Below are 26,533 nucleotides of genomic sequence, written 5' to 3' on the forward strand. Positions count from 1 at the left end.
AATGTATCCCTTCACCTTGCATCTCTCAAAAGACACAAAGCAGCCGAACTCTATAGACTACTACACACCTAATACTCAAAATCACTCTGCAATTGAACTTTCCGTAAGTTTTACACAATACTTATTTCTGCTTGGTAGACTTTGTTCTCACATTTTGTTTCTGTACGCAATGAGAAGCTAACAGTTAAGATCAAGAACCTACCATAACATTTTTTTATAACTCTAAAAAGAAATGGTACTTTCACTACCTATTAGTAGATATTTTTTCTTACTGTAACTGTTTTATTTTCCATCAGGCATATCATCATTTCTAATAGCAACGATAACCTCATTTTCTGTCCAGCCTATCTAATGCTTAGCATATTATAGAAGAGATATGTATACTTACTAACTCAGAAAATTGGATTAAAATTATTAATGCTTAATTGCAATTCAGCTGATATTCATGACAACAATGCAGAATTTACTCTACAGTTGCTATAATTTTACATGAAAATAACCATTAATAACAAACAAATACATAAAAAATAAGGAATGAAGGTAGCCTTACTTAAAGCAACATACTTTTAAACTTCTCTGTGTTTTATGAATTCCGATATGTACCGTGTTCACTTATGTCTTCGAAATTCTCCCCACAGACAGGTCACAAGGCAATGCAAAAGGTGTATGGGATCTGTGCAGGAGGAGTCCCATATATTTTATTCTCAGCCTATCCCTCCTGAAGTTTGGACCAAAATGTAACAGGACAGGGGAATCGATAAAGATAGGTAGATGCCATCTAATCATTGACTGCACTAAATGAATCCCAGAACTCCTCGCCTCTTTATCTGCACTCCTCTTCTTACTAAGAGCAAAGCTGGGGGGAAAGTAAGGTCCTTTAGAGAACAAAAAGCAACTTCTCACCCAGGTGGCTCCGGAAGTGTTTAACAAACTCAATCCCTTCTTCTATTTTTTTCCAGAATTTCACATGTCCATCATGACTGGCTGTTATAATAAAATCTGTCCTACAATTACAAAACAAAATAACAACCAAAATTATTGATCTCTGAAAAGTCAACAACCTGAACTGAATAAATATATAATACCATCCTTTTTGACTATGTAAATTTTACTCCTATTTTACGTCTGGTTTCACAGTAGTTACTATTTACTTATGTGTGTGTGTGTGCGTGCGTGCGTATATGTCTAAAACGGAAGAAAGCTATATCCTCAATCTGTGCAGTTCTGCTGAATCATGTTTTGTTCAGATGCAGGTTACTCATTTCTGTATATACTGGACATTGCAATAAGGATTTTAAGAGCATCTTTTAGTCTATTTAAACAATTTTCATCTTGCTTTCAGTAAGCCCTTTCTTTTGAACTAAAGTTTTAAAAGAAACCCTTAAAATAGCCCCTCTGGACACAGTAATTTTCCATTATTAAAATTCTACAATGAGAACTTCCTAACATATACAAAAATACATCTATGACAATGAGATACAGTGGGGAAAAAAAAGGACTACTTACTTAGTACATGCTACATGTGTAATAACATCTCTGTGCATGTAGCTGCGTTCATACATCGAAGCACATGGCAGATTTTCAAGATAAACGTGTTCAAATTCAAGAACTGAACAGAATAAAAAGTAAAATCAAGATTTTTTTTTTTCATAAAGGTGTATCTAGCTTGTCTTCTCCTTCACTTTTTCACCTTGAACTGCTTACTCCCATCTTAATCAAGAATATGCTAGTTTGTGCAACCATAATAAAAGGGGTTTACACTGTGGCTTTGTACTTGGACTTACAGAGACTTGGTAGACTAAAGGTACTCAAAATCCCCTTTAACCCAAACAGACACCCCCATTTAAACCAACTATTGTCTTGGCTGATTGAACATATAAAAAAAAAAAATAAAAAAAAATCCAGCGACACAGAATATCATAGAATATAGTATCATAGAATATAACAATTTTAAAGTTACTGACAGATGGCCATCCACACCTCACTTTTTCCAAACCCAAATGTATCCCTGTGGTTTTTAAGAGATTCGAAATCCCACAGAGGTACCGTAGCTTAAACTCTAAGTCGCAGCGCCCACCTATTTGTTTAACTGGCCCACCTAAAATGTTCTCATTTTCTGCTTTTGACTCTGATTTTTACATTCTAACCTGCACAGCGGCATCTGTTGCTGAACCAGCAGGTTTGCATCTGTTGAACATTGTTAAACTCAAACTTACTTTACAGTGATACCCAGAGAGCTGTGGACTGCCGGGCACATCAATACCTAGGCTTCTCCTACTCCCTCAGCGTAGGGCAGTGACCCAGAAAGCAGTTAACCTCACCGCTGACAGCAGCACAGCTTCAGCAATGCAGGCGCTGCAAGCAGGCACTCTTAGCCTGAGGGTGTGCTCCAGAGAACGCAGAATACAGCGTTCCCGGCCAGCAATTCTGCACCCGAGGAGTCTCTCCGCAGCCCGGCCGTTTTACGTACGAGACACGGCTCCAGGCCACAGGTTCCCCACATCCCCCCGGGGTGCGGGGCATCCCCCCGATGGCGGCCCAACCACGAGTCACCCGGGGCCGCTCCTGCTGGGGCCTGCGGCCTGGAGCCGATCGACCCCTGTGCTCCGGAGCGGGCCCGGGCAGCGCCACCGACGCCTGCTGGGCCGCTCCCCAGGGAAGGGGCAGGCGGGCAAAGGCTCCCCTCCTCTTGTTACCTCTCCTCTTCTTCGCCTGTGCGGCCTCCCCGGGGTGCGGCCCGACCCAGCGCTCCTCCTCGTCCTCCTCGTCCCCCGCCGCCGCCTCCGCCTCCTCGCTGCCGACATCCACCTCGGGCTCCTTTCGCTTACGCTCCGAGTCGGACGAGGCCATCTTGGCTAACCTCACCTTCCCGCGACACTCACCATCCCCATCGCAGACCGCGACGGGCGCCTCGAGAATGACGCCACGGGGCGCAGCCAGTGAGCGCGAAGCGCGCGCAGAGAAGCGCGCGGGGTGTGCGGAGCGGAGCCGTTATGGTAACGGGCAGAGGGGGGGGAACCGCCGCGGGGCCCCGGCTGCCCCGCGGCCCGCCGCCGAGCCGGGCGGCTCTGCTTCCCGGGTTTCGGGGGCCGTGCGGAGCAGCTCCGTGGAGGCAGGGCAGCCGCGGCGCCGACGGAGGGAGGGCGGGCGGGCGGGTGTGCCGCGGCCGTTAGGGCTGTGGGGAAGGGAGCGGGCCGGCTCCTGCGAAGGGAAGGGCTGCGCTCAGCCCAGGCCTGCGGGCAGTGACCGCCCTTCGCGGGTCTTCCTGACGCCAGTGTAGCTCTGGGGTTTGTGCCGGGGAGAATGGGAGCTCCCGGCCTGACCTTTTGTGATGATGTTTGTATCCTGCCGTTACCCTTCCTGAAGTGAGCGTCCGGCTCTGTGGAGTTTTGTGTTGGTTTGTTTGTGGGTTGTTTGTTACTGTGCTTCCTATCAGTTTTCCTAGGGTTTCTGTTACTCTACTTTCTCCTCTCTGAATTTCTTCAAGTAGTTTTGTATTTATTGACATGAAACGTTTTCTATAAGGCTTGTCTATTCACTTGGCTGGCATAGAGCCTACAGTGCACACCTGTCCCGGCATGTATTTTTTACTTAATTGCATAGCTCTAAAGTGAGAGGGAATAACGTTTTGAAACTGGATCACACAAATAGTAGTGACACGCAAAAAACCCAAACACGTCAGTTTTCTGTTATGGTGCACAAGTGTACAAGTAAGAACTTAATTTTACCATACAGAAGTAGGGAAAACTGCAAGCGATGAAGAAAAACATCTCAACGTGACACTTTGTTGTATGTACTTTATTAGGGTAATTAACAGCACAGTTTTGGGGACCATGAGACAGTTTGGCTTGTGCTGCAAGGCTCGTAGTATCTCCTCCTAATATGTATGCAATAAAATCATTATGATCATTTAAACATTTGGGGGTGGGGTTTTTTCTATGTACTCGGAGACTTATTTCACTCAAGGTTTTCATGTTGCTGGACTGTATTATTGCAGGGAAGCATGGGGTTAGGACTGTTATATTCCACCCAAGACACCTTTCAAATTCCCAAAGGCTGTATCTTCCCCCTGCCATTTTTTTCTCTCTCTTTCCCTCTCTCTTTCACACTCTTTTTTCCTTTTTTCTCTTTCTTTCTCTTTCTCTCCCTTCTCTCTTCTTTCCCTTCTCTCTTCTCTCCCTCTCTTTCTCCTTTTTATTTTCCTCTCTCCTCTTTTTTTTTTCCTCTCATTTTTTCTCTCTTTTTTTTCATTCATGTCTTCTTGGCTCTGCTTTTTAGCCTTTTTGCTGTGCTGAAAATTATCTGTTCAGGGCTTATTATTTATTTGTTTGTCTCCTTGGTAGTATTTGGCCTGAGAAGAAAAGTACATTGCAACTCATGACAGCTTAGTTTCTTTATTAGCCCCCTGTGGGGAACTTCGCTGGAGGCATTTCAGAAGTCTTAATAAATAATGTGAACCAGTTCTTTGTTATGTTCTTGGAGACATTCCAAGGCTTAAGACGATAATGGTTTTTCTTTGCAAAATCTCTGCTTGTTAGACCTTATCAGATCATGGCAATCCAGATTTTCTAGTGCTCTGTTTTTAATTACTGGTGCAACAAAATTGCCAGGAAGGCTAAGTATTGCTCCCTTTCAGTTCTCTAGAATGCTCCCAGTGTTCGATGAGACATTCTGGTTTTTTTCTTAGCCATACTGCTGTGGCATATTTGAACTTTGGAGGTACTAGTTGAATATTTCACTCATTTTAAATTATTTGGGTTTTCAACATTATTTGCTGCTTTTTTTTTTTCCTGAAAATTACAGAAGGTTGAGTCACGAATTTGTGCATCATTAAGGTGGAGATATTTATTTCTTCTTCAGATATTTATCCTTTTTAATGTCTCTTCTTAATCTCAAAGTATTTGGTGATTTTAGAAATCCATTTAAGTATCTTTAAAGGCTTTCTGCATCTTGTACATCTAGGAAATTCCTGTTCATAGTTCTACCTTACAGAAATTTTCCTTTGAGTACCATTTTGACCCTTCTTGGTTTTCCTTCTTAATTGCTGTTTTCATTCTGGTATCTCTCTATAGATTTAACTAGGATTAAATTCCTGAATTTGTTTATGTTTCTATCTGACCCAACAGTTTTGCAAACTTTTTAATTTAACGTAGGTTGATTTTTTTTCTCTTGATTGTCCTGGTGCCCTCTTTCCTTGGTTGCCTGCATATCTTTCAGGTTCTTTTGTTTGTTTGGTTGGTTTTTTTTTTGAGTAACCTGCAGGACACTTTAATTTTGTTCATCAAAAATATTCTGAATTCAAGTTGTCATAAGGAGAAATAGATTAGGTCATATACTGGAAGACAGAGCGGAAATAACTATGTTTAAGAACTTTAAAGATATATGGAAGAAAAGCATGGCTTTGTAGAAGCAAAATTCTCTTATTGTTTCTTTAATAAAGTTGTCAGAAAATAAAAACTGCCATTGCAGATAATGAAAGCAATTTTGAATATTTAGGTCTTTGTGATTCACTTTTAAAAGCATGTTAGGATCTGCAGATTTTACTATAGTAATAGAGTTAGCTAGGTTTACTGAATGATTGGGTGCTATCTAGAAAGACAGGGGAGTTAACTGAAAGTTTTGGATTCAGAAGGATTGCTCTGTTACCTGCTACTTCAGGTCGAATACATGTGATTCAGTAACCCGTTAATAATTATTGTAGAGCCACATGATAACTCTTCTGTTTGCTTGTCAATTAGGCTAAACATTTCCTGGAAATCCCTGGTGAGTCAATTTTTCCTCTAGATGCCAAGGAAGAAATCTTGGAAGAATGTGAGAGTTTTTGGAAGCAGATGGAACAGGTATGCAAATCACAACTGATAGACTGATTGGTTGTAAACCTTCCTCAGCATTTTTTGTTCATCCCCCCATCTTTCACTGCATGTTTACCTCACCCCTGCAAAGAAACAAAACCAGTAAAGAAGGGGGCAAGGAGGAGGTGGGTGGGCAGGGAGAAGAAAAGATCATCAGAAAGGCCAAAGGTAGAAGTGGTAGCAGGGATGAAGAATGCCTTGCAATGTGAAACTTTGCTGAGAGTGTGCTGATACTTTGATTTAGTTAAAGTGAGAGTATATGTTAAAACTAGGAAAAATTAAACAATTTACTACTTCTGGTACTACCAGCACAGTGGGACTTGGGATCCTTCAGCCTCATGCAAGATGGGATTGAACAGCTGGTCACAAGTACTTTGGATCTTAAGGGAGAGAGAGAATGGGATGATAAAGAGGCTTTGGAGGATTATGTTGTTAGCATATGCTCATGCAAACTCACAGTTACATCCTCAAGAATAAAATCTATCTCTTTTGATACATGGTTCAGTATGTTAATAAAAACATTGTAAGGCTAGTTATTTTTATTTACAGGAATCCCAGGAAAGATAAACTTTAAACAGGTGTGAGGGAATGCTGTGTATCCTGTAAGATTCTGCTGAGTCTAATGAAGACTCAAGTTCTAAATTTATATTTTGAGAGTCTTAATTGCTTCACACAATTTTATGTGGTTTTTATATGCTGTTTATGCAAGTTCTGAGTTGTAGACTCAAAGTAATAGAAGTATTCAAAACTGAAGTAAAAATATGTCCAAACTTACAATAGAACAAACTATAGACAACCCACAGTGCAGGGTTTTATTTTTACAGATTTTGTGAAAATATAATTTTACAGAATTAGATCTAAAAACTAATGCCATTTTTTTTTAATTTGTTTTAACATGTAAACTTGTCTTAATATTAAACAGGTGGCAGGGAATCCTGTGTCTAGGTTTCTGAAGTACTGTAATAAATTATCAACAGAAGTTTTGTTTGACACCGCTTCAGAGGATGTGAACTTTGTTCAAAATTTTCAGATTAGAAGGGAAGTTAGACTGTTTATTTCTTTGAATTCAGTTGAAGATCTTTGTTATCTTGTTTCTCATTCTCAGCATCCCCAAAACAATACAGGAAGTGCTAACACATGGTATTTTAGCAAGCTGAGAAAACCAGGTTTTTTGTTACTTTGTGTTTGTTGCATCCTGGATGCATGCATGTTTAGCCAAAAGTTTAAAAAAACGAATAGCCGTTGAATTAGCTCCTCGGTTATATGGTTTACAATGTAATGTTCCAATGATTGCGTCAACATTAGCAGTTTTTATTGGAGAAATCCTATATATTGTGTTTTGGTTCTAAAACATTAACAGCAAGGTTTCTAAAGTACTGCTCAGTAGTTTTACTGCTTGGTGGAATACATCTTGCCCTCTCATGGGGCAGGTTAGTTTGCTGACAGCTATAAAACAAGAAGGAGCTTACGTGTCTCCTGCTGAAGCCTTGGATATCTGTGGTAGTCCGAATTTTCAGACTTGATATACATCCCATTGCAGTCATGGGAGCTGATGTAGTACACTTCTGAAAATCATACTTGAAGTGTATAGTATATTGTCCTAAATGGGTTAAAACTAAAAATGTGTACCATAATTTGATTGCTTTGTTTGGAGAATCAGGATAGTAGCAGGAAGTGTGTCAGTTTCTTGGCAGCTTCCCTATTCAGCCTTGTCCTTGACTCTGTTTTCCTAGTTTCTCAGATTCTTCTTCTGTTCAGTGTCTTTCCCCATATCAACTTTTCCCTCATAACTTGCCTTTTTCCTCAAATGATACGTCTTCTGTTAGCTGCTAAAAAATCAATTTTAAATTAATTGAAATTCTACTCTTTTACTGTAGTATGATTTCAAAATATTTCTTCCTTTGCTGTTCAGGGTCAGGCACTGAGGGATGTGGTGGGAGCCAAGTCAAAACTCTTTTATTGCGATATTAGACAAATCTTGTAATATCTAAGCATCATGTCCCTTTCTTACAAAAGGGAAGAGTAAGTAAACATTGTGTGTTTTGTTGTTGGTTTTTTTTTTTCTACCAAGTGTCAGAGCACACTAAAGCTTCTAGAAACAGAAACACTGACAGAATCAGATGCCCAGGTAAGACTATTTTTTTTTATATTCTCCACAAAATACTTAGTTTTCTGTAAAGATATGCTGTGTTTCCAAAAGAAGGAAATTAAATTATCTTCACTTACTCTCTAAAGATGACAACTTTACTGTTACTAACTTTGAAACTGTATTCTGAAGTATGTGTCTAGCAGATACTGAAAAGTTGCATTTATGTGTAGCAAAAAGGTTGTATGCAGTCCGGACTATGTTGGTATGTTAGTCCTGATAAATGACTAACATAGGCAGCAAAATGGAGGGCTGAGTAACTTCAATACCCATTTGGACTATTTCCTAATCATTGCATACGTAATTTGTGAAACTCTATATGCATCCCTTTAGTTTTACTCTGGAACTTTGTATTTGCAAATTGTAGTTGTTCTCCACTTGTGGATATCATTAGGAAACTGATGTGCTTGAACTGGAAACAGTGTGATGCTGAGTGCATGAACATGAGCTCCTGTAGCCCACAATTTTTGGGGAGTGTGCAAAAAGGCAATGCTGGCTCACAGTTTAGTTATTTTTAAATTCTGAACATTTAAAACAGAATTTATATGAGGACTCCAAATTTGGAAAGTATGAAATAGGCAAGTCTTATAAATCTCCATCTTACGTGATTTCAGTAAGAGAATTCAGATGGCTAATTCAATACACTTGACTGAAAAATTAACAAAAAGAACTGTTCAGCTGTATCTGTTGAATACATTCAGATCTGTAATTACTAACATTAATCTCTTGTTTGTAATAAACTATGTTCTAAACTATTTAATCAGAATAAATAAATGAAGATTAATATTTAAATACATAAAATACAATTATTTTTTTTCTGCTTCTAGGACCTCGGATAAAATCCTATCTGTAGAAATAAATTTTGTGTAATTTTAATTGGGTATAGAGTGAGGTTTTTATGTTTCTTTGCAACTTTACTGAAGCACATCATATCATTATAATTAATACTTAAACTTCTGAGAGAGGCTTTTCTTGAAAACCTTCTCTTGATAGGCTTTTTCTTAAGACAGTGATTAAATGGAGTTGCAAAAGTAAAGATCAAATTAAAATTACATGTCATGATAGAAAATAGGGAGGAGAGGAAAAGGTCTTGTTATATCCTTCATCAGCAACTTTCGTCCAATCTTACTGCAGTCCTTGCCAACATAGGTACTTGTATTGACCCAGGAAGCTACAGACCTGTTAGTCTGACTTCAGTACCTGGAAAAATTATGGAGAAGGTTACACTGGGTGCTAATTAAAGAAGAATGCAATCATCAGGCATAGTCAACATGGGTTCACAGAGGGAAAAGTCCTGTTTAACTAATTTGATATCCTTCCAGGATAAGCTCATCAGTCTAATGGGCAAAGGGAAGGTGGTGGGTGTAGTTTTTCTGGATTTTAGTACGGCTTTTGATAATGTTCTTCACAGCATCTTTCTGGACAATTGTCTAACTGTGGGATGAACAGGTACAATGTGCACTGGACAAAGAACCAGCTGAAGGGCAGGGCTCAAATGGTTGTAGTGAATGGGGATGTACCTGGTTGGCAACCAGTCACCACCAGTGTTCCTCAGGGTTCAATTCTTCTGTTCTATATTTTTATCAGCAATCTGGATGCCAGAGTTTAATGCACCATTAGCAAGTTTGCTAATGATACCAAACAGGGAGATGCTGTTGACTCTTTTCAAGGGCAAGAGGCCTTGCAGAGAGATCTAGATACACTGCAGCACTGGGCAGTCATCAATGGCATGACATTTAATGAACAAATGTCAGAGTTCGCACATCAGATAGAGTAACGCCAGACACAAGTATAAACTGGAAGAGTAGTGGCTGGACAGCAGCTGCAGGGACCAGCTGTTTGATGTCCTCTGTTGTATAAACTTGATAATTGAATTTCTACACTGTTCTATCTCATTTTACTCCAATGCAACTCAACACACTTCAAGAGGTGCTTCTTTTCTTCTTGTACAGTTTTCCTTGCCTGTCATGCAAATGAAAGCTTTGAGAGCAGAGTATAATCAATGGCAGAAAAGAAGTCCTGAAAGTAAGTAATAGCTTCCATGTAAGGTATACTCATATAAACTTCTGAAAAGTCTCTTTCATCTAGGCATGTTAAACTGTGTATATATTGAATGTCTGCTGATTGTATTTTCATACTATAACTACTTAAAAATTAAATTCTTCCCACAGTAGCATGTATGTCTTATTTCTATACTTGTTTTGCACTTCAGTTCTAAGTGAACTTAGAATTCACTTTGAATTCTACTATAACTTAATCTTATGTTTCTGGACAAATAAATACATGATTCATGTCATCATTCGTCAGGCAGTTAAATGGAAAAGTAACTGTCAGCCCTCCTAACAAAATAACAAAAGTTCATTATGTTGTTACCCTCCTGTAGGTTTCTCCTTTCTGTGATTTTCTTTCTTTCATTTGTGTTTTTGTTTTAAGAGAGAACTGCTTTGGCAAATAATTATGTTCATTCTGTCTTTTAAGAAGTGGACACATTTTTTATGTTTGCAAGTGTTGCTAATAAATGGTAATTTGGTAATTTGCCCATACATATTTTTAACCATAACACATTTGATTTTTTTTTTTTTTTTTTTTTTAATGCTTCAAAAAAGTGTGTCGTCTTATGATGTACTAGCTGAAACTTTCCAGTAAGCCTTTAGTGGTAAGGCCATTACATAGTAACAAAATGTCTGATCTTGGATTTAACAGAAGTCAGAGATTTCAAGTTAAGAAAAGATGGTAAAAGACATTTCAGTTTATTTTAACACAGAAATCCAGGTCACTTATTGATCCTGAGAAGCAAAAATCACTGAGACAAGTAGTAGCTCTTAAATTTGTTAGGCATTATGAGTCAAAAGGTAGAAATTCCTCAGTTCTTCAAAATATTTTTTGTGCATAAGCATCAGTGCTGACTGATTTCATTCTGTTGCAAGGCTGATGTGGCCAGACACTGAAAACAAAACCATTCAGAATCTGAGTGTGAGTAAAGTAGTCTGTTGTTCCAGATGTCCCATTTGGAGCCTCCAGAAACAGTTCACACTAGACTATCATTAGTATTCTGGTAGCACTCAGTCTTATGTCTCTTATCAAGCACTTGTTAGCATCTTTCAACTCAACTTATTAGTAAAACTTACTAGTTAAATTTTAAGTGGATACATTGACTCATTTGACCATTTCTTATGACAGAAGAGGCTTGGGGTTTCTAGTGTTTACAAAATGACGGGAAAGTGTTTTAGACAGCAAATGGTGATTTCTAATATCTTTGTCATTTGTCAAAATTAGAAAGCATTTTCACGTGACCATTAAAGTAATTTCTCCAGCTTCTTTTGAAGTTCAGTAGACCAAATGTATGACATTGAATTTGGGAAATACTGGTTCTTGGCTGCTGCTCATGAATAAGCTGCTGGCTTAAAGCGGATTAATTGGAAGCACTTACAGTTTTTTATCTGGGTAGAATACCTGGAGATGTTAGGGTTTCTTATTAAAATATGTAATAAATTTAAATTTTAAGCTATGCTTAAAAATATTCTTGGGGCTTGACCTGTTTTTATTGGCTTGCTGACTTGCTTTCCTCAGTCATTCTTACTTGTTCCCAGGTGATAAGATTTATTATTAGAAATCTTAATTTTGTGCTAGAGGAATGATCTATGCACATTATAATGCAAATAATATTTTGCAGCCAAAGCTTTGCCTTTTTGGCTACCTTTCTGAGGGAAGAAAAAAGAAGTTGCTGCTAAGAATTCAAATAGGGTTACAATGCTTGTGTGAAAATGAGGACTCTCTATATTTACATTTTCTCTGTCCTTCCTGGCTTCTTTCTACTGTTTTGAAGGAAGAATAACTTATTTAGATATATTCAGTGTTTTCAACTAGGAATAGCAGAAATACTAATTTCATACAATTTACATTGTATGCATAAAATACAGCGTGAATGGCAGGTTGTCTTGTTACTTTGGTTTCTGCTTTTAGTAATGGCCAGTTCATTTCTTCTAAATGAGGGCCTGTCAGCATTTCAATTTTAAACCTTATTTTCAGAGGTTATAACTTGGCAGTTCTGCATTTCTTTGGGCATGATATTGGCACACAGACTTGAATCCACAATGCAAATTTTTTGTTCAAAGCTTTTACTTTAGTCTCTTTCTAAATTTCTGGTACTATTTATGTAGTTCTAAAGCTGCAAAACCAGCTGAATTAAAACTTTTTAACAAGCATTTGGCTTATAAAAATAGACTTTAACTTGTACCTTTGCAAAATAAGGAAGTGGAAGCAACCTATTTTTAAACGATATAGAACAGTTGTGGTGTCTGCCTAATTTCTGTTTTTCTTTGCAAAATGTCAGTATTATGCCAAATTCCTTTTATTTTAATAGGAGTTTTTGTATAAACGTACATAGTAGTTGCTTTTACATTCCTAGCATCTGGTAGTGTTTTGCTTAGTAATTGTACTGTGTATCACTAGGCAATTCTGTTTGACATTTAATTTTTGCAAATGTAGTGATTCATAACTGAAAAAGCTTTACCTGATAGTAGATAAAGCAACCAGTGTTCTTTCTGCCATACATACATTGTCCCAGTGTCTTAGATCTGCACTGTTCCTTCACTAAATTAGGGTTACCGATTTCTTTCCTGGGAAGATATGGTCTTCTATTGTGATACTTACACAATATGAATATTGAATGGGAAGCACATACTTGGGATTAGCTATCTAAAAATAGTGGGGTTTTTTTAAAGTTTTAAAAGAAGGGTTAGAAACCAATGGTAGAAATTGATAATTCCAGGTAGTGAGGTCTCACTATAACCAGAGCTGGGGGGAGTTGTATGAGTTCCTTCAAATATGCCAGTGAATGTGAATAAAAGCACACCAGTGAATTTTATCATGTGCATGTAGGTATGTAGGATATTCATTTCATTAAAGAAATCTTGCCCTAATAATAGCACAAAACATTACCTCCAACGGCTCTTAAACATAAGCTTAATTTGGGACCACTGTGCTCAAATTTTTGTGTCAAGATTTAGTGACAGTAATTCTCCAGGTAAAAGGGGGTTTATTGTGACATTCAGTAGTTCTGCTGATTTCCATCTTGAAAAAAACACTGCTTTTAAAACTACTGATCTAAGGCTTCTCAAAATTTGTGGAGACAGAAACTATAAAATTACCCAAAAATGTACTTTTATACACTTACGAAATCATCTGTATTGTATTTGGTAGATAATGCTTTTATGGGAGGATTAAGGGTTTTCCTGTTTGGTAAAGGAAAAGCTTTGATTGAAGTAATTATTTTTAAGATGAGAGATTTGGAGCCCAAGCTTGGACAAAAAATACCCCTGTCATATTAAGATTTAAATCTGTTACAGTAGCTTTCATTTCTACTGTTAATGGATTCAAATGCTTCACTTTTTCAAAAGCCCTGTTTATGCAGATGCTGCAAGTTGGCATGGAGCTGAGAATTGATAGGATTCCATTGAAGGCTATTAAATACATTCAGTAGTTATTCAGAAAATTCATGAGCCATAAATCACTATGTTTTGCAGAAGTATTCTGGGGAAACATTGCCACATCCTTCAATAGTGTAGTACTTTCCATTAAATACTGCTGTTCGTCAGGATTGGAGTCGGGATGTTGGCCTTGCTGGGCCTTTCATCTCCCTACACGTAGCTGTTTTTTTGAACAGTGTCAATGGTGAAATTCTTTTTAAGTTCTTTAAATCTGATGTGCTTGATGAGGATTGTAGAGCCTTCAGGAAGCTGTTTAACAAGGAATTGAAGGACTGGAAGAATTTGACTGCCCACATTGGTAATGTTGATAGAATCCCTTCCACCGAAAAAATGAGGCATACTTATCTTGAAGTATGACTGTACTTCACATTCAATATTATGTACCTATATACCTGAGCTGGTTCAGGTATAAAAAATAACATGGAAGCATTAACACCACACCTTTTTCAGTCTAATTTAACTTGCTGAAAAGTGACAGTAGGTTAGCCCAGCAGGACACCACAAAATGTTGTTAAACTGCTGCTTACAGCCAAACGAGTTCTTCAGAGGCTACACAAGATTTTCTCCAGCCGGACTGCTTTTCAGTATAAACAAGTCTGTATCATCTATACAAAAAAAAAAAAAAAATCGTTTTCTTTTTCAGTAATTTCTACCAATCCAGATGTACTGTTTGCATTAGGAAAAAAAGAGGTAAGTCTTTTTGTTTGTCAAAAGATAATAACTTTTTGTGTGAAAAAAAAAAATGTACAATTGCTGCATTTTCCTATAACTATTCCTACTATTCCTAGCACTACTACTAGGATACAATGTATGTTTCTTTAGGCGTTGTTGTTGTGATGTTTTTCTCCCCCTGTATTACAACTACAAAAATTTCCTAGTTGTAGTGAATATTTTTAACAAAAGGTTTTTATATATTGCATTTCATACTTGATATAAAATAATGTAACATAATGTATTACACAGAAGTCAGTATTCTTAGATTTAGAGTTCTGTGGCAGTAATTTGCAAATAACTTACTGAGTTCTTCCAGCCTTGGAAGAAAGAGCAAATCAAGAATGTCTTAGGGGTAGCATTACACTATATTGACTGGGCATTGGTGTGCAGTGTGACCTGAGAATATTGCTGTGGCTATGGCTTAAAAAAAAAAAAATCCCCTCTCCCCCCAAAAAAACCCAACCCACAAACAAAAAAAAAACCCCAAACCCCACACCACTACTTTCTGGTTTTCTTCTTCCTAGCTGCTTTCCTTTCTCTAGTGTCACTCACAATATGGAACTCAACTGCAGTTCAGAGTCATTATTAACAAGTTCTTTGGCTACATGCTTTCATTTGATTGTATTGCTATGGAATATTTGATCTAATACCACATTTTGTGCTGTACTTTTAGGATTCCAATTTTTTTTCAGATATTGCATAGGTGGAGCATATTTGCTTCTGTAGAATATTCTCAAAATTTTTATTTCTTTGAGCTAAATATAAAAGTTCCTCCTGTGGAAGGAGGCAGAATATATCCAAATCATATATTAAACAGACCAAAACAAAACACATAAACTATTAGAAATACTACTTTGTAGAACATAATGCACTAATGAAAAAACAGTCCACTGTGAGTCTGCTTTTCCCTGTCTTTAGCAGCGCATATAGCTTCTGGCTGAAGTAGTTTTATTTCTCCCTTTTGTGTCTCCCAGGAATTTCCATATCACTGAGGATCATTTAATTCATGGATGCAGTTAGTCTTTGCAGCACCTTTGTTTTCTGAGTGCTATAGGTTTTATGTTGGTGCAATTAGCATGGATTTATTCTTGTAAACAGCTGAGATGATTTAGACAATGCAGCCCTGGTACTGCAGATGTTTTCTTCTCAGTCTTTCATCAGATGAGCAGTTCATGTGAATGCTCCATAATCTGCTTCATGTCAGAGCTTCAAGGCACAAATGAGCAACTGGCAGCAGTATAATTTTAAATAGCTCAACTGGATTTAAAAATAGTGTGTCACTCTATAGCTGTATTTAAGAAATTACAGATAATTTTGGCCTTCTAGAAGATTAACAGGTGTAAGTTTACCTAGAACAAATATTACAGACTGGGCCACCTGCAAACCATAGGTTTACTTGCACTTTTTTATAGTTGCAGAAAGTAAAGAATGATCTTGAAATGGTTCTGTCAACAGTTCAGTCAAAGAATAAAAACCTGGAAGAAGAGCTGAGAAGGTAATACAATAATTTGAACTTAAGGATGCTGTAAGCTTTGTTACGACACATTATCTTTTTTGACTGTCCAGGAAAACTGTTTTATCTGTTGCAACATTTCCTGCTTTTCACATTTCAAAGAGAACAGCAGTGGTATGAAGAACAGAAGCAGTTAGTAGATACTCTTAGTAGAACTGAAGAGGAGACAAAAAATGAAGTTGAACAACTTTCTGATAAAAGGTATTTCCACTTGAGTATCAACAAGAGCAAATGAGCAAACGAACTTAACCATTCTCCTTCTTTTGTTAAATAGATTAAAAATAACTCAGTAATCCATATTTGAAGCACAGAAAATATTGCTACTATCTGTCTATACCCTGTGATTCAAGGTCTTGAACTTATAACAATAGAAAGCAAGGGATTTTTTTATTTCTTATTTATTAACTTCTTATTTATTTTATTAAATTTCATATTCTACTGCTATGTTTCTATTACTAGTTTGAATACTAGCGCATTTCATGAACAGAGAAAGAAAATCTTGAAACTAAAGAGATATAAGAAAGAACTACTGACTGCTCTGGGTAAATTCCTGGAAGAACATTTTCCTCTTCCAGAGGAAGCTGGAAGTGCTGAAAAGAAGGTAAGATTTTCTTAAGAACTATTAAATTTTGAATGATCAATTAGATGCAAGATCTTTTTAAAGTCACTAGCATAGAATCTGCAGTTGCATTTTGGAATAAGTATAGTTCTTACAGCTTATCCTTTAGGTTTGATATTTGATATTTTTTAGGTTTGATATTCTTCAGGTTGGTTTATATTATTTAAGGCTGTTCCCAGCTGGATATTTTCTTTTTAATGCATATATCCTTTACCCAATTTGATGCATAGCAATGTATTGTATTTCTTACTGAACTGCAAGCTGTGCCAAATTTGGAATTGGTGAGGGGTTCACTCCAAATTGTTCCATTTTCTTTTACTGGACTAGGCAAGTGGATTCATGTTTTCATTGGCAAAGTAAATTTTAATTGTCTAACAATGTTTTTGGAACAATAATAAGGACAAGTGTTTATAATTACAGTGCAGTTTGGAATGTTACTCATCAGTTTCTGTTCAGGCAAACTGGACCAAAAATTACCATAAAACTTTAGGGAAAATAGGGAGTATTTTGCATAATAATTTTAAAGTCTACAGTAAAAATAAGCCTTTACCATTACTATTTGAAAGATTAGTTACAAAAAAAGCTAGGAAAAAAGCAGGGGTTGATTTTTTTATTTTCAGACGTGTAAGAATACAGAAATAGAAAGTTTTTCTTCAATCCACTTCCCTACTATTTCGGACAACCACATAATACAATTTCTTTAATATCATTCAGCTCTATTTTAAAACTAATTATTTTTGTTACTACTGCTTCCACTGGGGTTTATTCTAGTACCTTAGAAACTGTCTCCTAACTTCCAGTCTAAATTTATTAATGTCTAACACAGATCCATATATTCTGATGCAGTGTTGTCCTTAGAATAGCTCTTCCTTGTGTTTATTCCTCCTGTATATTTACAGACAGCAATCTTATACCCAATGCTTCTTTATTTTGTGAATTGAACTAGAAAAGCTCTTTTATTCTTCTCCTGTAAGGTATTTTTTTTATTTTTTGTTTTTCCCCCTGGCTTATCCTAGTAAGACCAATTTTCTATGCTTGCTTCCACTTGGATTCATCTTTTTTGGAACCTGGTGAAAACCAGTATTATAAAAAAAAACTACTAGCTTACAGTCATCACAAAAGCAGCTAATTACACTCCTGTGTCTTTTTCTTCCTGTTAATCTCAACTGATGAACCTTGAGCTTTTTGGTGCTCTCATTAAATTAAATCTTAGATTTGCACAGAAGTATATATATTGCATGAAAAATACCACATGGAGCCTTCAAGGCATGATGTCCATTTTCAAAGTCTTTCTCAGTCACTTTCAAACATACTATTATATTTTGCTTATACTGCTATTCTGGTTCCACCCTCCTTTCACCAGGCACCTGCATCTAGGATTAGGAGTGGGAAGGAAGACTGAATCACAGCAGCCCTTCTGTTGCTGTGGCCCAACACTTTTACTATAGGTAGTGGTTGCAGTAAGAATTATCTTGCATTATAAATCTCAGATAAAAAGACTTTTTTTTTTTTTTTTTCAAGTTAAGATGTATGAAAAGTCATATGTGAATGAATATTCTTTATGTCAAGAAGAATATGTCAAGGATCTCCTTGGAATGGAGGAGGTGCCTTTTAAGTTAAATAAATGCTGAGCTTCCTCCTTAAAAGTGACTTTAAAAACATTAATTAGACATACTTACTATATTGGTGACACTTAAAAATATGTAAGTAATGTAATTTTACAAAACAATGTGTACAACATGTAATACAAACTTAGCAAATTAAGTTTGCTAGTTCTGTGAGAGTGCAAACCTCTTTGCACTTACATCCTTAGGATCTTACTCTTTGTATATCCCTTTTAGTAATTACTGAAGTCATAACCTAATTTCAACTTTGCAACATGAATGCTGAACTCGTTAAGTTACAAAGTAGTATTTTGGCCAGGGAAATTCTTCATGATTGTTCTAAGGAACCTTTTGCAGTCTTGTGCAGATTCTTATTTCTTCAGCCTATTATCAAGACAAAGGCACAAAGATAGGAAGTATGGAGCCCTAGCTCCATGGTTTGCAAGGTTTCCCTGGAGCAGGCAGTATGTCCCCCTTGTGGCTTTCTGAAGGTGGGAATATGAAAAGAATGTTAAGAACTGTGACTGGAAAAAAGGAGCCAGAACTTGCCTTTCACAAACTCTTCTGTTTTACTTGTATTCTTCTGTTCCACAGAAGTGGAGTTTGCATAAGGTGCTGCACAACTGCTAATGTCTTAGGGCTTAACTTGACATATTAAATAGCAGTGCTGATGTCAGGGTCTGACTGGAGAAAACCCCAGTGCTGGACCCGTTTCGTTCGTGATGCCAACAGTGAAATTAAGACTCAAATGAGGTCAAATACCGTAATTGATCAATTGGTTTATTACAAAAAGATAATTATTATAGAAAGGGAAATTATTATAAAAAGGGGGATAGTGATAGGACAGATTAAAAAAAAAAAAGATAGAAATGAAGCAAGAATTTGGGGTGCAGAGAGATGGTCACCACTGTGGATCCAGCAGTGTCCTGGGCATCTGTTGCATCGTCAGAGGTGGTGAGAGTCCTCCAGGGCCCGTAGTCGGTATTGGAGGTAGTGGGAGTCCTTCAGGGTTTGTAGTCAGTATCAGAGCAGAGTGTCCCCAAGAGTCCATAGTAGTTTTCAGAGGTGGGCGGGTGTCCTCGTGCAGGTGTCCTTCTGGAGTAGTCCTTTTGAAGGTGTGCTTTCCTGGAGCTGTCCTCATGGTGATGTCTTCTTTTAGTGATTACCTTTTCCCTCTTTTATAATGGGCTGGGGGGAGTATTTGTGTTCTTAATGTCACATATTACATGTTCCTGGTGGACCATTTTCACTGGTCTTGCAGCCAGATCTTCAACTGCACATGTCTGCAGCAATTCCTCACACCAATCCTCAAGATAACGGATGGAAGCATCTTATCTCAGCTCTTCCCACCCATCTCTCAGGCAATGGATGGTGGAGTCCCATTTCAGTTCCTCACAGCCTTCTCTTGGGCAATGGACATTGGAGTCTTATCTCAACTCCTCCCACTCAGCGCTGAGACAATGGTCAGTGGAGTCCCATTTCAGCTCCTCACACCAATGTCTCAGACAATGGACCATGGAATCCCATCTCAGCTTCTCATCAGTCCTCAGGTCAATCTCTCACAGCTGAGTGAGCAGCCCTACCCTGCCAGTGCTGTTTTATCTCCTTTGTTTTGTTGAATGTGAAGTGGATGGGGGGGAAGAATAAAATAGAAAAATAAAAGAATCAGGTTCACCATGCAGCAGCACAAGCAGTTTTGTTGGTGTTGCTGCCTAAGGAATCCATATCAGTTCATATGGAAATGGATTGATTTGCTTGCAACAAATTAAAACAAGTAATTTGCTAATGGTATTTTATTACAGACTTTTTTTCCCAAAAAATTTTTAATGATTATCTTGAGCTTGGCCTTTTTTTTTTTTTTATTAAACTGAAATCAGACTAAATAAACATTCATCAGCAAATCATGAAAAATATTTAGGCGCTATGAAGTGAAGTCTTGAGCTGTGTCAAAATTTGTACTATAAACATTTTTCTAAAGTTCACAAAAAGCCATTTTTTCCTAACAGATCATATGAATATGTTTTGCACTGTACTACATTATGAATATAGTGTACTTGGTTTTATTTAAACATAAACCCGGCTAGACATACATTGATCATTTAAGGTTAATCTCTTTCATAATTAATTCAAAAAAATGTTATATTTAAAGTGTATTATATTGAACTGGTAGATTTCAATACTGTGTTGTTATTTCTGTCATAATTAAACCTAAGTAAAATTCTTCATCTGTTGTGTACTATGCAATCAAATAATTGTGTGATTATTTTTATTTGTCAGTTCACATTTTTCCTGACTTTAGGTTTGGGTTTTGTTAATTCATCTGGGGGTGCTTATTGTTGCAGAATTCTTATGAAGACCCAGCTGTAGAACTGAAACCACTGCACGATATTTTAGAGGTAAGATGGCTTTGTTACATATTCGGGGGATTTTCCAATACTCAGATCTGACCATAATATATTAGTAAGATAAATAACAGCATATGACATACAGTTAAGATATTTAATGGAAAAGTAGAATGTTTAAGAATGTTATGTCAGATTTCTGTTTTAATTCCTATCAAATTAAAACCCTATTTTTTAAAAAAAAGGTGCAGTAATAGTTTAGGTAACTAAATCTTCAGTTTAAGATGGAGTATGATTATCCCTCATTTCTTAATTTTATAGTAATTATTTCAGGGAGTTTTATGAGCCCTAGTGGCTCATATTAAGGGAGACAAGTGCTATGCTTAACAACTAAACTGACTTGTTTGATTTCATGATATATTTTATACTGTTTCAGTAAAAATTATATGGAAAAATCATTTTTCAGTAAAAATAAAAAAATATAAATAGTATAATGTTTAGGGTTGTAAAGGACCTTAAAGGTCATCTAGTTTTAACCGCCCATGCCATGGTCAGGGACACTTTACACTAGACCAGATTACTCAAGACCCTGTCCACCTGGCCTTGAATACTGCCATGGATGGGGCATCCACAACTTCTCTGGGCAACGTGTGCCAGTGCCTCACCACCCTCACAGTAAAGAACCTCTTCCTTATATCTAACCTGAACTTCCCCTCTTTAAGTTTGAATCCATTACCCCTTGTCCTGTCACTACAGTCCCTGATGAAGAGTCCCTCTCCAGCATCCTTGTAGGCCCCCTTCAGATACTGGAAGGCTGCTATGAGGTCTCCACGCAGCCTTCTCTTCTCCAGGCTGAACAGCCCCAACTCTTATCCTGCCTTCACACAGGATATGCTCCAGCCCCCTGATCATCCCCATGGCCCTCCTCTGGACTCACTCCAACAGCTCCATGTCCTCTGAATCACGTCTCCGCCCAGCCTTTATTTGTGCCTGGGATTGCCCCGACCCAGGTGTAGGACCTGCACTTCACTTTCTTGAACTTCATGAGGTTGCACTGGCCACCTCACAAGCGTGTCAAGGTCCCTCTGGGTGGCATCCCTTCACTCCAGCGTATCAACCGAACCACACAGCTTGGTGCCGTCAGTAAACTTGCTGAGGGCGCATCAAACCCACTGTCCATGTCACTGATAAAGATATTGAACAGGATCAGTCCCAACACCAACCCCTGAGGGACACCACTCATTACGGGTCTCCAGTTGGACACTGAGCCATTGACCACAACTCTCTGAGTGCAGCCATCCAGCCAGTTCTTTATCCACTGGGTGGTCCAGCCATCAAATTGATGTCTCTCCAGACAAGGATGTCATGCAGGACAGTGCCAAATGCCTTGCCCAAGTCCAGGTAGACTATGTCAGTTGCTCTTTCCTTATAGACCAATGCTCTGTCCCTGTCATAAAAGGCCACCGAATTGGTCAGGCATGATTTGCCCTTGGTGAAGCCATGTTGGCTGTCACCAGTCACTTTGTTGTTTTCCATGTGCCCTAGCATGGTTTCTAGGAGAATTTGCTCCATGATCTTGTGAAGCACTAAGGTGAGACTGACTGGTCTGTAGTTCCCTGTAGTTCACTTTCTGGGGATTATATTACCCTTTTTCCAGTCATCAGATAATAACAGTTATAAAAGGACTAGTTAATGTGTAATTGTGTGTATTAACTGAATTATCTTCTCAAATGAGGAAATCAATCAGATTCATCCGTTTCTAATCGATTTTATATGTATGCCAGCATTGCTTAGTGTGTATTTTTAATCACATTGCACATTTTAATCCCATTGCAAATTCATTAAAATGAATTTGAACTGCAAAGCAGAGTTTTGAAGGAGCATTTATAATCTTTTCACTAACCTTGTTCCTTCTTGTTTGAAGTGTATCATTTGAAGTGAATTTTCCTATTCCTCTCCCATCCTAACTCTTCAGGCAGTTGTAAGCACCTATGTGTAACACCTCCCTGGGGGAAATTGTTTTGGTTTCTCCCTTCCACCCCCCCAATGGAAAACTTGATTAATAACAACGTTCTGGTATTAAGATGTTATGATCTGGTCACTATGACATTGTTGTACTTTAAAGCCCTGACTTTGGGCTTACATCATCAAAATAGTTTTACATGCATCAAGTATCTTAGCATGTCTGTTAATTCCAAATTAGGTAGAGTTTGAAAACAGAATTTAAAATAGCCACATTCCCTATGGAATTGAAAATTTAAAGCTCTTCTAATGCTTTAAAAATGCCCTTCATATTTTTCTGATATTGTTAATATCCTCAAAATGTGAGCACACCCAAGCAACGTCTGATTTACATTTGGAAGAACATACTTCCAAAAATTCTGACTTATTTAAATTTTAACTGTCTTGGCATAATCTATCAATGTCCCTTATCTTTGTTTTATGGGAGGTTGTTTTTCTTTCCGTTGAGCAACTTGGTTTTAGCTTCAAGTCCCTGTTAAATTTCAAAAGTGTCATCTTAGATATAGATAATGCTTTCTTAAAGAGACAAATACAGATTCATCTTTGTATTATAATTACAGATTTAGGATTTGCTGGTTTACAACCATAATTCATTCACAGAATTCTAATCAGTCCATGTGTTCCTAACCATGTGTCCTCAATCTCTATGTATGTGTTTGTTAAATAATGAAAATGTACATTTTTAATAAATCTATTTTGACAAGCTAAGTCTATACATTTATATTATTTAGGTATATCAGTAGACACTTCATTAAGTTAGTATAAGTAGTAAGCAAGCAGTAAACTCTTTTCTTATGCAAACTTCAGAATTTCTATTATACTAGTTTTTATTCCAGTAATGAGCTGTTCTTTGAAACAGTTTGAGGAGTATTCCTTTCTGGTTGAGAATTTAGTGAACTAGTTTAAGATTTGAAAGACAGTTTACAATACAAACATACCAAGTTACAGCTGTAAAGGCTGTTTTGGAATATCAGATGTCTTTTCTGATAATTAATCTAAAATAATGCATTTGGAGTAAATACTCAGAATCAGGGCAGATAAACAGAAAAGACATAAACTGTACAATTCTTTAGAATGTTCTGAAAAAGAAGAGCAGTATTTTTTTTTATGGTAATGGGTAAAAAAAAAAGTTAAGTCGAATAGTGAGGAGTTTAGCAATAGAGGCAAACCGAATATTTTGTACCTACTGAAATTGGGAAAGCTATAGCATTTAGAAGCCTCTGAGTAGAAAGATTAAATTAATGGGATGAATAGAGAGAGCACTGTAGGATGAGTAAGATTATTTAATCTAATGGTGTGTGCAGTATTCCCCATGAGCAATATTATGAGGGCATAAACATGGTCTGCAAGAACAGAAAAAAAATGTCAAAACTCATCTTTGTTTTTAACTTCATTAACTAATGCTATATTTAGATAGGAACAAAGAAGTAAAGAAGGATCAGGAGGAGGTGAATTGTGAAGTGCTTGTCCTGCTCTAACAAGTGATATTATGAATTTGGATAATCCATTTAGGAGATGAGGAGGAAGATTTGATGTGCAAATGTAATGAAGTTAAAGTAGGGCTACGATATTTAACTTTTCACAGCTGCAAACTTACTTCTTTCTAGACTACATACAGAAGGGCACAAAATACAGGGAAAAGAATTTTTCCCAGTCTAAAATGACTTTTTTTTAATCTTAATAGTGAAAAATTATAGAAATAGTGAAAATCTTAGAAAAATTGTAATACATTCTTCTCTGCTAAAATATGAAAGAATCATGGAGCAATACCATTTGTTGACAGGAAGTTATTATGGTTTTGAGGCAATTGATGAAATCTAGTTTTCCCTCTAATGCTTTTAATCTTAAATTAATGGACACTGATTTAAGGATTAATTATGTAAGGATTTACCACCTTCATGTTCAGATTTTTTAGGCATTTATAGTTACATCTCTGTAGATTATCCTCTGATAATTTTTGACAGTGAAAATCTTGGTGTGGATAAAAGAGAATTCTGCAATCTTGTATTTCTTATATTGCCTATATAAGTATCTCATTACAATAATGTGTACAAATTCGGTTAAAGGAGATAAAAATGTAGCTGTTCTGTTCATTTCCTAAATCTTATCCTTTTGCTCTTCCAGATTCTTATACGCAAATTAATGAGCACACCACATGAACCCTACGTACCAATTGATGACTCATTTTGGCCACCTTATATTGAGTTGCTGCTGCGATATGGAATTGCTCTGAGACATCCAGAAAATCCATGCAGAATACGTCTAGAAGCTTTTCATGCGTAGTGTGACCTACATCTTTTATTTTGAAATGAAACTACTCTTACCTGGAGGCTAAGACATACTTATGTTCTGTGATGAGCTTTTTTAGTATCAGCAACAGTTACCTTCTGAATTAATCCTAACCTGCTTTTCTATAGCCTTCATTGTAGTCCATGGCTGCACAAAATTCTACTAATGATTATAACCTTGGAGAATAAAATATGCTATTAATTAATCAGATTTGTTTATTGATGTAGGAACTTCAATGATTTCTCAGTTCATGGAAAAAGAAAGGGTTGAGTAAAATCATAGACTGGTTTCCAGTGGAAGGGGCCTTAAAGACCATCTAGTTCCAACCCCCCTCGCATGGGCAGAGACACCTTCCACTAGACCAGGTTGCTTGAAGCCCTTCCCAGTGTGGTCTTGAACAGTTCCGGGGATTGGGCAGCCACAGCTTCTCTGGGCAACCTGTGCCAGTGACTCACCAACCTCACAGGGAAGAACTTCTTCCTAGTATCTAAATCTACTATCCTCCAGTTAAAAACTGTTACCCCTGTCCTGTCACTACACTTCCTGATAAGGAGTTCCTCCCTGTATTTCCTGTAGGCCCCCTTTATAGTACTGGCAGGCTGCTATAGAGTCTCTCTATATAAGAGGAGTCTAGAGCCTTCTCTCCTCCAGGCTGAACAAGCCCAAGTATCTCAGCCAGTCCTCATACAGGCAGTGCTGCATCCCTGATCATTTCTGTGGACCTGCTCAAGCAGATCTGTGTCCTTCTTGTGTTGGGAGGCCCAGAGCTGGATGCAGTACTGCAGGAGGGGCCTCAAGAGAGCAGAGTAAAGGGAAAGAATCACTTCCCTTGACCTGCTGGTCACACTCCTTTTGATGCAGCCCAGCACACGGTTGGCTTTCTGGGCTGCAGGCACACACTGCTGGGTCATGTTGAGCTTCTCATCAACTAACATCCCCAAGTCCTCTGCAGGGCTGCTCTCAAGCCGTTTTCTGCCCAGCCTGTATTTGTGCCTGGGATTGCCCCGACCCAGGTGTAGGACCTTGCACTTCACTTTGTTGAACTTCATGAGGTTGGCATTGGCGACCTCTCAAGCCTTCAAGGTCCCTCCGGATGGCATCCCTTCCCTCCAGCGTATCAACCGAACCACACAGCTTGGTGTCGTCGGCAAACTTGCTGAGGACACATCAATCCCACTGTCTGTGTCACTGATAAAGATGTTGAACAGGATCGGTCCCAACAGCGGCCCCTGAGGGACACCACTCGTTACTGGTCTCCAGTTGGACACTGAGCCATTTACCACAACTCTATGTGTGTGGCCATCCAGCCAGTTCTTTATCCACAGAGTGGTCCAGCCATCAGATTGATGTCTCTCCAGTTTAGAGACAAGGATGTCGTGTGGGACAGTGTCAAATGCCTTGCCCAAGTCCAGGTAGAATATGTCAGTTGCTCTTTCCTTATAGACCAATGCTCTGTCCCCATCATAAAAGGCCACCGAATTGGTCAGGCATGATTTGCCCTTGGTGAAGCCATGTTGGCTGTCACCAGTCACCTCCTTATTTACCATGTGCCTTAGCATAGTTTCCAGGAGGATCTACTCCATGATCCTGCCAGGCACAGAGGTGAGACTGACTGGTGTGTAGGTCCTCGGGTCTTCTTTTTTTTGCTTTTGAAATGGGGGTTATATTTCCCCTTTTCCAGCCACTGGGAACTTCACTGGACTGCCACAACTTCTCAAGTATCATGAATAGTGGCTGAGCCACTTCATCCGCCAGTTCTGTCAGGACCTGCAGATGCATCTGTGGTGGGCTGACCCTGGCTGGATTCCAGGTGCCCACCAAAGCTGCTCTATCACTCTTCCTCCTCAGCTGGACAGGAGAGAGAAAATACAACAAAAGGATTGTGGATGTAGGTAAGGGCAGAGAGAGATCATTCGCTAATTACCACTATGGGCAAACTTCAT

General features: G+C 38.0%; 2 protein-coding genes across 4 annotated transcripts in view; one reads left to right on the forward strand and one right to left on the reverse strand.

The window, feature by feature from the left end:
• PPWD1 (peptidylprolyl isomerase domain and WD repeat containing 1) overlaps positions 1–2,906 on the reverse strand; it is a 16,678-nt gene extending 13,772 nt beyond the window's left edge. Inside the window, exons 1-3 of the mRNA XM_030471141.1 lie at positions 2,697–2,906; positions 1,507–1,609; positions 904–1,004 (exon numbers count right to left, since the gene is read on the reverse strand). Coding sequence (XP_030327001.1) covers positions 904–1,004; positions 1,507–1,609; positions 2,697–2,850 — 358 coding nt within the window. The 5' untranslated portion in view covers positions 2,851–2,906. The remainder of the gene's footprint in view (positions 1–903; positions 1,005–1,506; positions 1,610–2,696) is intronic.
• CENPK (centromere protein K) lies at positions 2,903–24,795 on the forward strand. Of its 3 annotated transcripts, none has more exons than XM_030471154.1 (10): positions 2,903–2,996; positions 5,785–5,840; positions 7,924–7,980; positions 9,951–10,023; positions 14,131–14,177; positions 15,614–15,696; positions 15,817–15,915; positions 16,174–16,315; positions 20,280–20,333; positions 24,426–24,795. In XM_030471154.1, the coding sequence occupies exons 1-10, from the start codon at positions 2,918–2,920 to the stop codon at positions 24,582–24,584; spliced, it is 849 nt and encodes a 282-aa protein (XP_030327014.1). In that variant the 5' UTR covers positions 2,903–2,917; the 3' UTR covers positions 24,585–24,795. The 3 variants fall into 3 exon arrangements, with proteins under 3 accessions (XP_030327014.1, XP_030327015.1, XP_030327016.1); XM_030471155.1 differs by having other exon boundaries at positions 2,909–2,996; positions 5,739–5,840; XM_030471156.1 differs by having other exon boundaries at positions 2,988–3,365; positions 5,739–5,840.
• Positions 24,796–26,533: the final 1,738 nt, after the last annotated feature.

This window comes from Strigops habroptila, chromosome Z, assembly GCF_004027225.2.
Source record: "Strigops habroptila isolate Jane chromosome Z, bStrHab1.2.pri, whole genome shotgun sequence".
Taxonomy (NCBI): Eukaryota; Metazoa; Chordata; class Aves; order Psittaciformes; family Psittacidae; genus Strigops; species Strigops habroptila.